We start from the raw sequence: 14,368 nt of genomic DNA on the forward strand, positions 1-14,368 counted from the left end.
CATTTCCATCTTTATTACCCACAGTATACTGAGCACATTAAAGGAGCTTTAAGGGAGCTTTTGTTCTGGGGAAATAATTTCTTAAGAAACCTGTTTTCTTGTTAGCATCTCCTTTGCCATTTCTCCAAAATGAAAACCCTCCTTCATTTGTTTTCATTTCATTCTCCTGGCCACTTTAGGCAGACAGCTTTACTTGGTACCCGGTTTGCTCCTCCATCATGAGATGGATCAGCAGCTGAAATCACATACGTGGGTTGGAGCTGATATCCAAATCTAACAAAGCACCACCTTGGTCTCATGGCACTTCCTCAGAAAGAAAGAGTTCAGCTTGATTTGCACACACAGACAGTGCTCTCAGGGATTAATTTGAGGCAGGGCTCAGAGCCAGAACTAGTTGTCAGTACCAAGGCTATGACCTAGAATACATGCAGTAATAATAATAAAGAGTATATATCTTAAGAGGAGCATTTGCCCTCATTGGTGAAGGCTGCTTCGTACATTACATTTTGTAGGTGTCCACACATGTAACGTGTGCACCTAAGGAATTTGGAAATGAATTCTTGCATGTACATTCTTTGGCAAACCTGCATTCACCACTGGGTAACATGTGAAGAAAGTCCTCAGTAACCACACAGCTTACATGTCTAAGATTAAATATAAGGAACTCCAGGGCACAGTTGCTTCCAGGCAGACCTGAACCCAGCATTATATATATATATATTCTCCACCAAAACCCTTTCCTGAGTAATTGCTGAGATTTTCTCAAAGCTGCACTTGAATCTATAAAAGCTGAGCACATCAGGGGCATATTTAGTGCACCGTTTTTCTGAAAACATCAGATCGTTAAGTGTCACATAGACAATATAGGAAAGAGGCAGAAATACCATAGATACCACAGAGAAACAGATAATTACTATATCAGACTCTGTTTTTCTTTCTGGAGATTGTGTATCATCCCCACTGCTCATAAAATGACACTCCTCTCCTAAAGCATAACAGACACCCAAAGTAACACACACAGAGAGCCATTGAGAACATTTCATTCCACTCTTCCGAACAGATTCCTACAAGCCACACATTATGAAGTGCAAGAAGAAAAACAGTTAGTTTTCAAAGATACCTCCAACCAAGGATTTTAGTTCAATGATGTTAGTGGCCACTAATTCAGATAGTGCAAACGAAGATGAGCAACAAGTAGGGATGTATGAGAAATCCGTTGGGTTTCTTATCAGGATTTTACCCAGTTTGCACTTTCCAGACTGTACACAGACTTGGATATTATCTGCAGTCGAAGTCTGTACATTTCCAAGCTTGCAATGTGATTTGCAGACACACACAAAAAGTTCAACAGCATGAGTACATTTCAAAAATGAATACATTTCAAAAATGTGCACAACTGATATGTACATTTGGGAAAATACATATGTATTTCATGCAAAAAGAAAAAAATAAGGCTTGCAACCTGATATGGACTTGGTTGGAATGAGCTTCAAAATGGAATCTAGACAACTTTGCAGTGTTCGCGTTCTGCTGATTCGCACATCCCTAGCAACAAGGACAACTGTATCTTGCGCTTTCACCCCAAGACATATGTGATGGCAAAACCCTGAACTATCATACATCTTTGAGAAGAACATAGCCTGCATTTTGTTGCATGCCCCCTTTATCACAGCTTCAGCAGGGCCAGCCTGACTGTACAAGCAACCAAAATGGATACTTGGATGCAGCAATATTTTTAGGGGCAGAAGCAAAGCAGTGGGCAAATCTAAGAGGTGCACCTTGAAATCATTTGAACACCACACACACACACACACACACAGAGAAAGAGAGAGAGAGAGAGAGCAGGCTTGAAGTTTATACTAAAAAAAATCCAAGCACCATGTCATCTGAAGGCCCAGATGCTGCTGTTAGAATAGATTTGGCTTAATATATATTTGATTTTGGGAGATCTGGGATGAACACACAGAAATAAAAGCTGGAGGCAAGAAACAGATCATGGGGACCAAGTCTCGGCCATGAGGAGGGACTGTAATCTGTATGGAGTGTGAAAAGGCCCACTCTTTAGCCCCTGAAAGTCTGAGCCATATGCTCTTGTCATTTTCTAGATCTTTGTTGGGATATGCCAATACCTTTTACAGCAATTTCCTACACAACGATAAGGACTCGAACCAGGGTTAGCTCCAGGTTTTTGTGGGTACTGATCAAGAAAACAGTGATCACTCCTCTCTTCCCCTTGTATGTACGCACAGAGAGAGAGAAAGAAAGGGCTGCTACAGACTTGGACTGGCTGAGGCTCACTTCCCCCTCTCATGTGTGTACCTAGCTGCCCCTCCACCCTGGTGGGGCAAGGTTAGTGTGAAATGGGATGGGTGTGAGCATGAGCAGGGATGTTGCCTGACTCACCTGGCTGCTGAGCCATGAAGAGAAGTGGCAAAAAAAATTCTGGCATTCCTGGCCCAGGCAGACACTCCCCTGCAGCCTATCAGTGATTGGCTGCTTGCTTTCGGCCTCAGCAACAGCCAAAGAAAAATAAAGGCCCAAAGTCTGACCAGCTGGGGCACAGACAGAGATTGCAGAAGGATTCATTAAGAGGTTTGGGAGAACAAGCAGAACAACCTGGCTGCATCCATACCACTCTTCCTAAAGCAGCCTTCCCCAACTTCATGTATTCCAGATGTGTTGGACAACAACTCCCATCAGCCCCAGCCATTACAGCCCATGGTGGTACTTGGCAGACGTTCTGGGTGTCTACAGTCAGCAATGGGCTCCCTGCCTGTCCATGGATTCTCACAGCTGCCCAGTTATATGGACTGGCAATGTGTGCCCGGACTGGAGTCTTTCTTTTTAAGACACAAAAACTGTCACAGAGTTTGGTAGAAATTCTGCAGAAGCTATTGGATTGGAGGGCTCATTCCACACACTACACCATGACCATAGCCACCAAGTTTGTAGGTGCTCCAGTAAATTCCACAAGGCAGATAAAGGCCACTTAAATAGCACTTAGTGGAGGGAAATGTTTTCTTCTCATTTAGGGGCTCTAGACTAATTTTGCGTGATACTGTGGGGAGTTCCTGCTTGAAAAACACAAATCCAAATTTCCCTTTAGTGTGCAGAAAGAAACTGTAGCATAGTCCTTTGGATTCTGGCCATTTCTTACATACTATCATGGGAGAAAACCCAGTTTTTTCCTCAAAGTAGGCAGATCTACCTAGCTTAAAAAGTGTTGTTTTTATCTCAGCAGCACTGTAGCAAGAAATCACCGCCACTCTCTGTAGACTGTTGTGGAAAGTGACTACAGCATAATAAAAAAAACCACCACTGTAGCATCAGGAAAAAGTGCTGGACAACCTTCATCCATTATATGGGGTTAGCTTGCGAACCCCTTAAAATCCCAGCAGTACAAACAGAGGTCATACAGCATCAGTAAATGACTTCCACATCCTCCTTAATAAACTGGTATTTACAATAGATTTATAGAGATGTCAAGAGACATTAGGTCAGCGATGCTCAGGGCCCAAAATAATGCCTTTCCTTGTGTCACTAATAGAGCATGAAGGGACAGATTCTCACCGGGGCCGAAACAGGCATCACAGTCTCTGGCATCAAGCTGCTCTACACCAGCTGTGAATCAAGCTTAATGTGCTCCCATTCCCACTGCCTGCCTGTCACGTGGTGTGTAACATTGGATTAGCTAATGTGATTCCACCAGGTCATGTTCTAGCCCAACCTGATCTGCCACAGAAGACAAGGCCCTGGAGAGCTGGTGACCAGAATGACAGAATTCCTTCACTCACTAAACCTGCTGCTGCAAGATGTGCCACCTCCTCCCACTGCAGTTACAGGAGCTCAGTGTTGGAAACGCCCGTGTGTGAATTACAGTCCCAGCAATACAGGAACGGAATGAGGGGAAGTGCATGATTAGATGAAGGAGTGGAAGGTCTTCTCAGTTCCTTGGGCTGATAACTCAAGGATGGGGTAGAGTGTGTAAGAGGACCCCTTAGAGCTAAATTAAGGCAGTGCTGGTGCATGTTGCTCAGGGGCTCAGTAGACCTGTGGCAACCTTTTTTTCATGAACACAACAGGGACAGGAGAGGCTGTTTTTCTATGCAGTTTATTCCATTCCTAATTAATTACAAACTAAGAAGATGGTGGCAGAATGCAAGACAGCAGAGATATTAAGGAGGGAGGGGTTCAGGCAAAAGCTGTGCAAGCTCTATTCCAGGTTTCCTTGCATGGCTGATGGTTTGAAGGGAATGTTCACAGGCACATCAGAAATGTGGCCCGGTGCCTTTGAGTGAATACGCTTCATCATAGGCTGTAAATCACTAGGGGAGATCTCATAGGTTTCATAGAATCATAGGGTTGGAAGGGACCTACAAGACCTTCGAGTCCAACCCCCTGCACAGTGCAGGAAGTCTGATTCCCAGGCGGTCCCCGATCCAAGAACTAACCAGGGCTGACCCTGATGCATCCAGCCCTTTGCTCATCTGATGCCTGATCTTGAAATGGGTCCTCTGGCAGCCACCTTCTTGCATCCTGCAGCACTAGTGCTCTGGTCCCTCCGTCAGCCGGATGGACAGGTCTTTGTGAGTCAAAGGCAGTTTCTAGGCTACAGTCCTGGCCTGACCTGACCTCACAAGCCAATAGAGACACCCCTGGCCCTCTCAAACCTTTCCTTCCAAGCCAGCTCCTCAGCCTGATTGACTCATTGCTTTGAGCAGCAATACAGAGTCCCTGGCCTAGCCTGCTTAATCCAGTATCTCACCTCCAGCCCAACCACAATAATCTCTCCTGCTTTTGGCCCTTGGTTCCCATTTGCCTGATCCAGTATCAGAGTTTCAGCCTGTCCATTGACCATGTCTGCCTACCTCTGACCCATCTGCATAGCACCCACTTAGGTCAGACTCGGACCCTGCTGCAGCATGTTGAAAGCTCAGTCCCAGGACTGACAGGGGCATTAACCAGGCAAAGCAGTCTCTGTTATTACTCTATATCAGTGGCAAACCCTACAGTGGCTCATGAGTTATGGTTGAACTGAAGATACAAAAGCTGGGCGATCATTTTCCCAACCATAATGCCAGCCCCCTTTCAAACCAAACGCAGCTTGGGCAAAGTGACCAGCACACATGTGGCAAGCGATGAAAGGCAGGAGTACTTTGGGATGCACATGTCACTGCTGAACCACAGGGCTCTGGGACCTATCAGTCAACAGCCTGAGTGCTCGGACCTGTGAGATATTATGCATGCCCAGTCACAGCTGCCCCCTTGTTTCAGGTTCATAAGCATCTCTGCATGTCTGCTTCTGTAGCCTTCTCTGTACCTGACGATCAAGCTGCTTATAGTCCTGTAGCAGTGAAGGGTTGTCAGACTGAGTGCTGGCTAGCAGAGAGGAAGTTGGGATATAGAGAGAAAGCTCTGTCCTTCATCGCTTGCAACACATGTGCTGGTCCCTTTGACCAAAGCGCATTGTGGTTCAAAAGCAGAGTGGCGTTATGGTTGGAAAAATGATCTCCCACCTTTTTTGTGTTCAGTTCAACCATAATTCATGAACCACCGGCTTCCACTGCACCCAGCAGCTGCTGAGCTACAGGCCACAGTGCTGTCCTCTGGCCAGCTGTACTGGTGGCAACTAAGCACAGGCCAGCAACTCCTTCTGGCAAGACAGAAGATGAAGAGAATAAGGCAAGACTCTCTGCACCTCACATTACCTTGTGCAAACTCCCAACCTACTGAAAGGAATGACAAGTCCATCCGTTGTGAACTCTTTGGATCAGGCACTTTCCTGTTGTGAGTAGATTTGAAAACAGAGTCAAAGAAAGGCAAGACTAACCAGGGATTAGCTCCCAAACCTATTCAATGCCAGGTCTCTGGCCGCTGCCAGGCTGCTGCAGCCGCAAATGGCGGCCGTCGTAGCGGCCGCCATTTGTGTCCCTACAACGGCCCATGATAGGCTACATATATATTTACGTAGCCTATCACAGCTAAAGCAGGGACACAAATGGCATCCCCTATGCCATTTGCGTTCCTGCTTTAGCCGTGATAGGCTATGTAAATATTTACGTAGCCTATCATGGGCTTGTGTAGGGATGCAAATGGCGTCCCCTACGCAGGACGCCATTTGCGTCTGCACCAGCCCGGCAGTGGCTGGAGGCCCCACTGCGGGTTGGCCCGGCCGGCGGCTCCGCAGCCTGGCCATGGAGCAGAGCCAGCCCGGGAGGGAGGAACGAATCGCCTCCCCCGCATCGAGGATTCCGGGGGGGGGGAACGGATCACCTCCCCCCACCTGCGGAACCCAGTGGAGCCAGGTAAGTGGGGTTTCGTACACCCCTAGTTTCCATATCTACCTTTAAATTTACATTAAAATTCACATTTCAGATAAACTTGAGGTAAGGAGTCATTCAGAGAAGTCTGTAGAGCAGGGGTGTGGAACTTTAGGTCTGAGGGCCAAATCTAGCCTGCCTGGGGGCCAAATCCACTCCTTGAGGTTCCCCAAATGGACACACTCCCTTTTCCACATCACCAGGTAGTTCCTACTTTCTCCCCCACCCCCTGACCTTTTGGTGGTTTCCCACCTTTTGCATAGTCTTTCCCCCATTCTAAAAAGTTGAAATGTCTCTCGTGAAGCTTATTCACTGGCAGTTAAAGCTAGGGATGTCAGAGAAATCCACAATGGCATCAGATGAGTTTGGATTTCTAGGAATCCAACCCACAGATTGCATAGCAGACTGGCTTTTCCCAACTTTCACATGTTCCACAGACTTGTGGACCATTTTTTCTACTTTCTGGAGTTTTATGCAAATTTAGTTGTAGGAAAATATGTTTTAAAAAAACACCAGTCAACAATGCACATTTCCACCATAGGCTAAAACATGAAAAGTGCATTTGGGGGGGAATATGCACATCTGGGGGGGGGGATTTCCACATTTGTACAAGTGTGAATTTGTGCAAATGCGAATTTGCGCAAATTCAGGAAATTGGAAAAAATCCAGTTCCATCAATGAGTGGACAATGGAATTAAAAGTACCTGACAATCCATGAAACACCGTTGGGATGGATTTTATATAATCAGTACATCCCTAGTTAGAGCTTTTAGCTAAAATATGTTTGTATTTTTTGTATGCTGCTCGACCCCTTTTGCCTTCAGCCCCTCCCACCACAGGAATGTAGCCCCTGAGAGCTTCTATGAAACTGAATTTACTCCTTGGTTTGACAACTCTGCTGTACAGCAACCTCCCCCAACCTGGTGCCCTCCAGAAGTTTGGGACTACAACTCCTATCAGTCCTATCCAGCATGGACAATGGTCAATGAAGATGGGAGTTATACTTTGAAACATTTGGAGGATTCTAAGTTGGGGAAGAAGGCTACTGTAAGAAGAAGGGATACCAGACCAAATGGTCTAAAAATCTGATAGGTACAATGTATTCAATTATTAGTGCTGGACTGATGGGTGGCAAGGAAGAACTGAATTCCTCAGGGAAGTACAGAAACTGTGTGTGTCTGATGTCCAGGATGTTAACATACCAATGCATTGTGGGGGCAAAGGAAAAATGCTGTTTATTTCCTTGTTCTTTTTGGAGTGATGAAAAGGTTGGGAAACACTGCTTCACATCCAGAAGATCAGACTGCTTCACCTCTGATCTGCAGTCAAGTTGGCTAAATGCCATCCAAGAATTCTGCAGCATACTGAGGATATTCCCAGGCTTACAAGCACAAGGCCTATGAGGCATGTCTAGGGATGGACAAATTTGTCAAGATCAATTTCACCGAGTCTCTCATTTTCCCAGTGTTCAGTCCAGCTTTCACATCAGTTAGGAATTCCCCCCCCCCCAAGTCTGCAGGCACATTTGTATGAGTGTTCTGTGCATTTCTCCTAATATCCACATTTTGTATGTATTTTTTTCCAAATACATAGTTTTTCCAAGTAATGTCCCCTAATGTAATATATTTCATATGTTCTTTCCCCTAAATATATGCATGCTCATGCACATTTTTTTATTTGCAAACTGCATCACAAAATTCAGTGAAGTGCGAGTATTGCCATTGCCATATACCTGCATTCCTGTTCCTGTGTACATTTAGGAAGTGACAACTGGGTAAGTTTGCATTAAATTGTGAACCCAACAAATCTGCTACCCATCCCTAAGAGTGCTGTCTCTTAACTTACACTTTCCTCCATGAATGTCACTCCTTTAGAAATCATGGATGGTTATGGCAAAAGTAGGGGTATGCAATGGATTTGGATGAACCTCAAATCCCAAGCAGAAGCAGGCAGCTTCATTCCATTTCTGTTCCCTTCAAAGCCACAACAGAACCACACCCCAGCCCAGGATGAGGATTCTGCAGTGTGTTTCAGATACAGGCCTGTGTCCCACAAACTTCCTGCCTAGGGATGGCAGCGGAGTCTGGATAGAGGCTCAATCTCAGTGGATTACCACCACCTCAGCCCCCCAGATTGGAGCCTGTGGACTGCCGCGCTCACCTGACTCGGCACACACCAATTTGGGCAAGCTCGGTGGGCCCACTGCTCCACCATGCCACCATTCTGTGCAAAATGGCAGCTTGGTCTTTTCTATAAAGGCTGATTTTACATAAATGGTGGCTGTAAAGAGGCCCATTTACGCAACATGACAGGCAGAAATGGTCTATTTAGATGTTGTGTAAATAGGCCTTTTTACAGCTGCCATTTATGTAAAACCAGCCTTTACGGAAAGGCTGAGTTGCCATTTTGTGTAGAATGGTGGCTTGGTGGAGGAACCTTATGTAATGTTGTGTAAATAGGCCTCTTTACAGCTGCCATTTATGTAAAACCAGCCTTTACGGAAAGGCTGAGTTGCCATTTTGTGTAGAATGGTGGCTTGGCGGAGGAGTGGGATTCCGCGCACCACACACCGTGCGTTGGGTGCTTGCCAACCACCAGGCAGCTTGTCGCACACAGTGAGCGGGGGCAAGTGGCTGGCAGGTTTCTGGCAAGCGGCGCATGGTGCAGATGGGGGGAGTTCACCCATCCCTATTCCTTTCTCCCACAATAAATACAAAAGAGTGACTTTCTTATTTGGTTTCAATTCTCTAAATGCTGCAAGGGGAGGGGAGAGTATGGCTGGGTGACTGACAGGTCCACCTTTTAATCCTAGGGCATGTTTTACTAGGGACTCTAAACACTGTGTTTTTGGGGAGGGCATGGATGGGACCATGAGATGGACATTCTTCAACCAGGCTTCACTATGAAAAAGCCTAGCCTTCAACTGGTTTTCAAGCAACATAACACCTTCACCCCTATGCTGAAGCCTCTCAAAATTGGCAGGTTTCTTGCTTGGGACACCCCGAGAATCCATGCCATTTTCATAGGAATTGTCCAAAAAGATCAAAGGGGAATGGAAGGGGAAGCAACTTCCCTACCCCAAATGGGAGAGCTTCCCTTCTACATGTACCTAGCCTTCTAAAATTTGGCAGGTATATTCCTTAGGGACACCTCTAGGGTACCAGTAATTTTTAGAGCAATGTTCCAGAGGGTACATAAGGGGATAAGTGTGCCCCCCCCCAGAATATCAAGACTGCTCTTGCACAAAAGTCTTGTGGCTAGCCTTCTGAAATTTAGCAGGCTTGATTCCCTCAGAAGAAGGAACTGTCCCTGCAATTCTCATCCAATTCCATCCAGAAGTTAAAAGGTTATTTTTCACTTTTTAAAAAATCAAAATATAAAGGCACATACATAGCCCCCAAAACCCTGCACTGATTTCTCTGACATTTGGCAGGTGTAATCCTATCATGAGCAGCTACTCTGTCTGGAAATATCATCCAGTTCTGACCAAAAGGGGAAAAAGGTATAGCTGTTTTTGTATTTCCATAATGATCAATGGGAAACACACAGCATTGGATTTCTGTAGGGGTGTATGGATTCCCCACCATCTATTCCAGTGGGGAATCCGTGGGGTGGGGAGGTGATCCATTCCCCCCTACCCGGAATCCTCCAGAGCGGCTCCGCTCCATGCGGATTCCGGCGGGGTGGAAACCGGCTTGGGGGCTGCTTACCTTCCCTCCTGCCAACCAGAGTTGTTCGCCTCCTCCCTGTCCCTGCTGATTGCCATGTCTTTTCTTTTTTAAAAAAAAATGGTGATCAGCAGGATGTGCCCATAGACTTATATGCAAAATAGAGCCATGAATGAATCTTGCGTATAAGCCTATGGACACGTAGACTTAGAAACAAGATTCATGATTCTATTTGCATCTAAGTCTATGGGCACATCCTGCTGATCGCCTTTTTTTTTTTTTTTTAAGAAAAGACATGGAGATTGGCAGGGGCAGGGAGGAGGTGAATGGCTCTGGCTGGCAAGAAGCAGCCAAGTGCCATTCCGCCTCCAGTCCTCCTGGAGTGGAGGTAAGTGGTCCCAATTCGCTGTGGATTCCTGAGGCCAGATTCCAAAGAATCCAGCCTCATTTGAATCCTCAGCGGATTTCTCTGACATCCCTAGATTTCTGAACCTTGACTTGGGTCAGTCAAAGCAAACTGACGAATCAGTCCAAGCAGAAATGGGCTGTTTTCCAAAGCAGTGATCAGAGCCCAGATTGAAACAGAGGACTCATGCACATACCTAGCAGCTTCCGTGTCTGCTCCTGGTCCCACTATGGCAGCAGCTTTTTCCAGCAGTGCATCCCCAGTTCAAGCATTAAGAATTATTGCAGCAGTTAACTGCTTACCTGAGCAGGCAGGTGTTCAGAGACAGGACCTGCAGCTACACATATGCACACCTAGTCCTTGCAATCAACACTGCACCTTCGACCATGCTGGTCCCCTTCCATCCTGCATGGCATCCGAAAACCATCATGGTGCTAGTGCAATAATGGGCACATGTGCAAATCTGCACGTATGATGTTAGAAAATTCTCCCACACCGCATTGTTGATTGGTTGGATCCAGATTGACAGTGGAGCAACTGTGTTGGTTGAAGTGGACTTCCCTGTCCCCTTCTTCCCATGACAGCCCCTTCAGCCCCCTCAAGGTGCTACACAGAGAGTCTGCTCACCCTGCTGAATGTGGCAAGCTATGGTTTGAGGGGTAGGGTTGGCGTGGGTGCCCGATTCAGTCCAGGAATCTAGCAGACCCGCTCTTGCCCATACCCACGAGCCCCTCTCGCTGAGCCCCTGCCCCTGCTCACCCCCTGCCTGCGTTCGGAGAATGGCCTGCACTCAACCCCATGGCCTCGTCAAGCTCTGTGGTCACCATTTTTGGAGAAATAAAATCACGATGGCAAAAATGCGCAAATTTGTGCAAACACAACATGCGCATTTCGTGAATGCACGCATTCATGTATGCAAAATGTGTAGTTTGGGAATGCACATATTTCTGTATGTGCAAAAATGCACATTTTCCAAAAAATTCACATTTTGGCACACACACTGTGTGCCTTCGCAAAAATGCTCATTTCACGCATGAGAATATGTGCATTCACAAAAATGCACATTGTTGCACATACCAAACTATGCCCATTTTTGCAGTCACCATTGTATTATTTTTTAAAATGGCAACCGCGGAGCTCGATGAGGCTGCTGGGGTGAGTGCGGGCTGCTCACCAAGTATGGGAGGGGCTCGAGCGCAGTCCAGAGACCAGCAAGTGGGGACAGGGTCTGGGCCAGTGTCCGGAGAACCTGAACGGGGGTGAGTTCGCATATCCCTAGTGGGGGGGGGATTCCAAAAAATTCCAAAGAAGGCAGAGGGACCTTCGGCAAGCACAGCCCTTCCCCTTGCAGAAGATCCCTCTCATGGACGGCAGATCCTTGATCCAACCCAATGCATTTATAAATACTTTGGAGGAGCTCCTGCTAGTAGCAGCAAAACCCAAAGAGCCAGCAGAGCTTTGGAAAGCAGCCTAATCATTTCATCATGACCCATCATCCTATTACCTGCACCTTCAGGAGTGAGAACAACAAAGACCCCAACTAAAATTATTCAAGAAACTTAAAACAGAGGGAGAACTATGAGATCTAAATATCTAAATATCCCATCAGGACTCCAGGAACAAGGGCCTTCAGGATCCAAGAATACAATGGGTTGTTCTCACCCTGTGGGTATGTCATTATATATTCTGTACAAAGTTAACCCAGCTTCTGCATTAAGAATAGCCAAAATCAGGGCAAATTTGCATGTGCTTACTTCTCTTACGTGATCTATTTTCTGCTTTTTATAGCTTCGAAACTCCATCATCTGGACACTTGTCCAACCAAGGGAGTTTTCTTCCAGCTTTTGCCAATTCCCCTGGACATGTTTTCAAGTTTACCTACTCAGCTATAAGGACTAGAAATTTGGTTTTTTAAAACAGTGGAAGCTTTCATCCCCAGGATTTGCATTCTGTACCTGAAACTCAGTTGCATGCTTGTGCAGTGCAGTGACAGAAGTGCAGAATACGCTAAGGCCTGCCTGTGGACCAGAGTTCAGTAAGAGCCACCTCTATTTAATGCTCGATAGCCTACAACTCTTCTCTTCCACATGCTAAGGAGGTAGGGGAAGGGGAGGAAGCACAATTCAGAAAGGAAAATATTGAGAGCTACCCACAAAGAAATTCTGAATGTAAGGGAAAACAAAAGCAGTGGAGAACAGTGCAGGGAAATCTCAAACAAATCTAGAAACAGTACAATTTTGACAGCACCAGAACACTGGGAAGTCACCATACCAGGTTTTTGGTCTGCAGATTCACACATGCCAGATATATTTCATCACATTTCAACATCTGGGGAAAAGGAGAGCAGACCTATGAGTCACCCCCCCCCCTTCTGCCCTTACCCTTTCTCCATTACCTTCTCTGCTGACTGTGATGTCCCAAAGAAGATGGGAATGAAGGCTAACCAGACGATGCAGGTAGTGTACATGGTGAACCCAATGGGCTTGGCTTCATTAAAGGTCTCAGGAACCCCACGGGTCTTTATAGCATACACAGTGCAGGTCACCATGAGCAGCATGCTGTACCCAAGCAAACAGATGAGGGACAAGTCAGAAATGTCACACTTGAGGACTCCCCGGGCAAAGCGGGGGTCTGTAGTCCGCTGGTCCTCATAGTCGATGATGGAGTGGGACGGGTCCACAATGAACCAGATGCAGACCCCCAGGAGCTGCAGGGAGATGAGACTGAAGGTGATGACCAGCTGGGAGGCAGGGCTGATGAAGCGCGGGGCGCTGACTGACTTTTTGCCCTGCTCAAAGATGCGGTAGATGCGGTTGGTTTTGGTCAGCAAGGCAGCATAACTGATGCTCATGCCCAGCCCCAGGAAGACACGCCGCAGGGAGCAGGTGCCCAAGTCAGGCTCAGCAATCATCAGGAAGGTGGTGGCATAGCAGAGGAAGATGCCCGTCAGCAGCACATAGCTGAGCTCCCGCCCCGAGGCCTTGACGATGGGCGTGTCGTTGTAACGCACAAACGTCACCACCACAAAGAGGGTGGCGATGATGCCCACAATGGCAATGAAAACAGGCACCACGGCCCAAGGGGAGCGCCACTCCAGCTTGACGATGGGGATGGGGATGCAGCCCGTGTGGTTCTCATTGGGGCGCTCGCTAAGGCGGCACACCTTGCAGTGGAACTCATCCTGCTGATACTGGTACCCGTCGCAGCGCTCACAGTGCCAGCAGCATGGGATGCCCTTCACCAGCTTCTTCCTTTCGCCCGGCCTGCAGGGCTGGCTGCAGATTGAAGTGGGCACCCGGTTGCCTCCGCCAGGCCAATGCAGCCGCTCCATCTGAAGCAGAGAGAAAGCAAGGCACTCACTACTAGCCAACAGGAGCCAGCACAGCAGGGGCCAGGTCACAGCAAGGGCTGGACCAGTGTGCCCCACCAGCTCTGCAGAAGCACTAGCTTCAGATCTATACTGAACCCAGCTATGCTCACTGCTCCCTCCAGTCCAGTAGCAGCCCCTGATGACCGCATCTTGCAGATCTGCAGCACCCTTCCTCTTTCAGCCCTACAGCTAACTCAAGTCTACACTCTCTGGTTCTTAAGCTTCTTAAGGAGCAATCTTATGCATGTTTAGAGAGAGAAAAGTTCTACAACTCCCAGCATGGCTGGCTGGGGAATGCTGGGAGTTGTAGGACTTTCTTCTCTCTCTAAACCTGCATAGGATTATACCTTTAATTTAGCTGCTTAACCAGGACTTGTCATTTTAAATAAAATAGCTGTTTTTTAAATTGTTTTAACTCTTGGTCTCTTTTAATGTCTGCTGTAAGTCACCTTGAGTCTTTTTTTTTTAAAGGAAGGTGACTAATAAATGATGATGTTGATGATGATGATGCAATACCAACCTTTTACAGCAGCCTTCCCCAACATGGTGCCCCCCCAGAGGTGTCAGATTGCAAATCCCATCATTCCCAGCCAACATGGGAGCC

General features: G+C 47.0%; 1 protein-coding gene across 1 annotated transcript in view; it reads right to left on the reverse strand.

Annotated features, from left to right (window-relative positions):
• Positions 1–14,368, reverse strand: part of GRM4 (glutamate metabotropic receptor 4) — a 378,281-nt gene that overhangs the window by 55,527 nt on the left and 308,386 nt on the right. The window contains exon 8 of the mRNA XM_084851663.1: positions 12,790–13,725. Coding sequence (XP_084707789.1) covers positions 12,790–13,725 — 936 coding nt within the window. The remainder of the gene's footprint in view (positions 1–12,789; positions 13,726–14,368) is intronic.

Source organism: Heloderma suspectum, chromosome 4 (genome assembly GCF_057233095.1).
Source record: "Heloderma suspectum isolate Gila_16-S chromosome 4, 16-S_ref, whole genome shotgun sequence".
Taxonomy (NCBI): Eukaryota; Metazoa; Chordata; class Lepidosauria; order Squamata; family Helodermatidae; genus Heloderma; species Heloderma suspectum.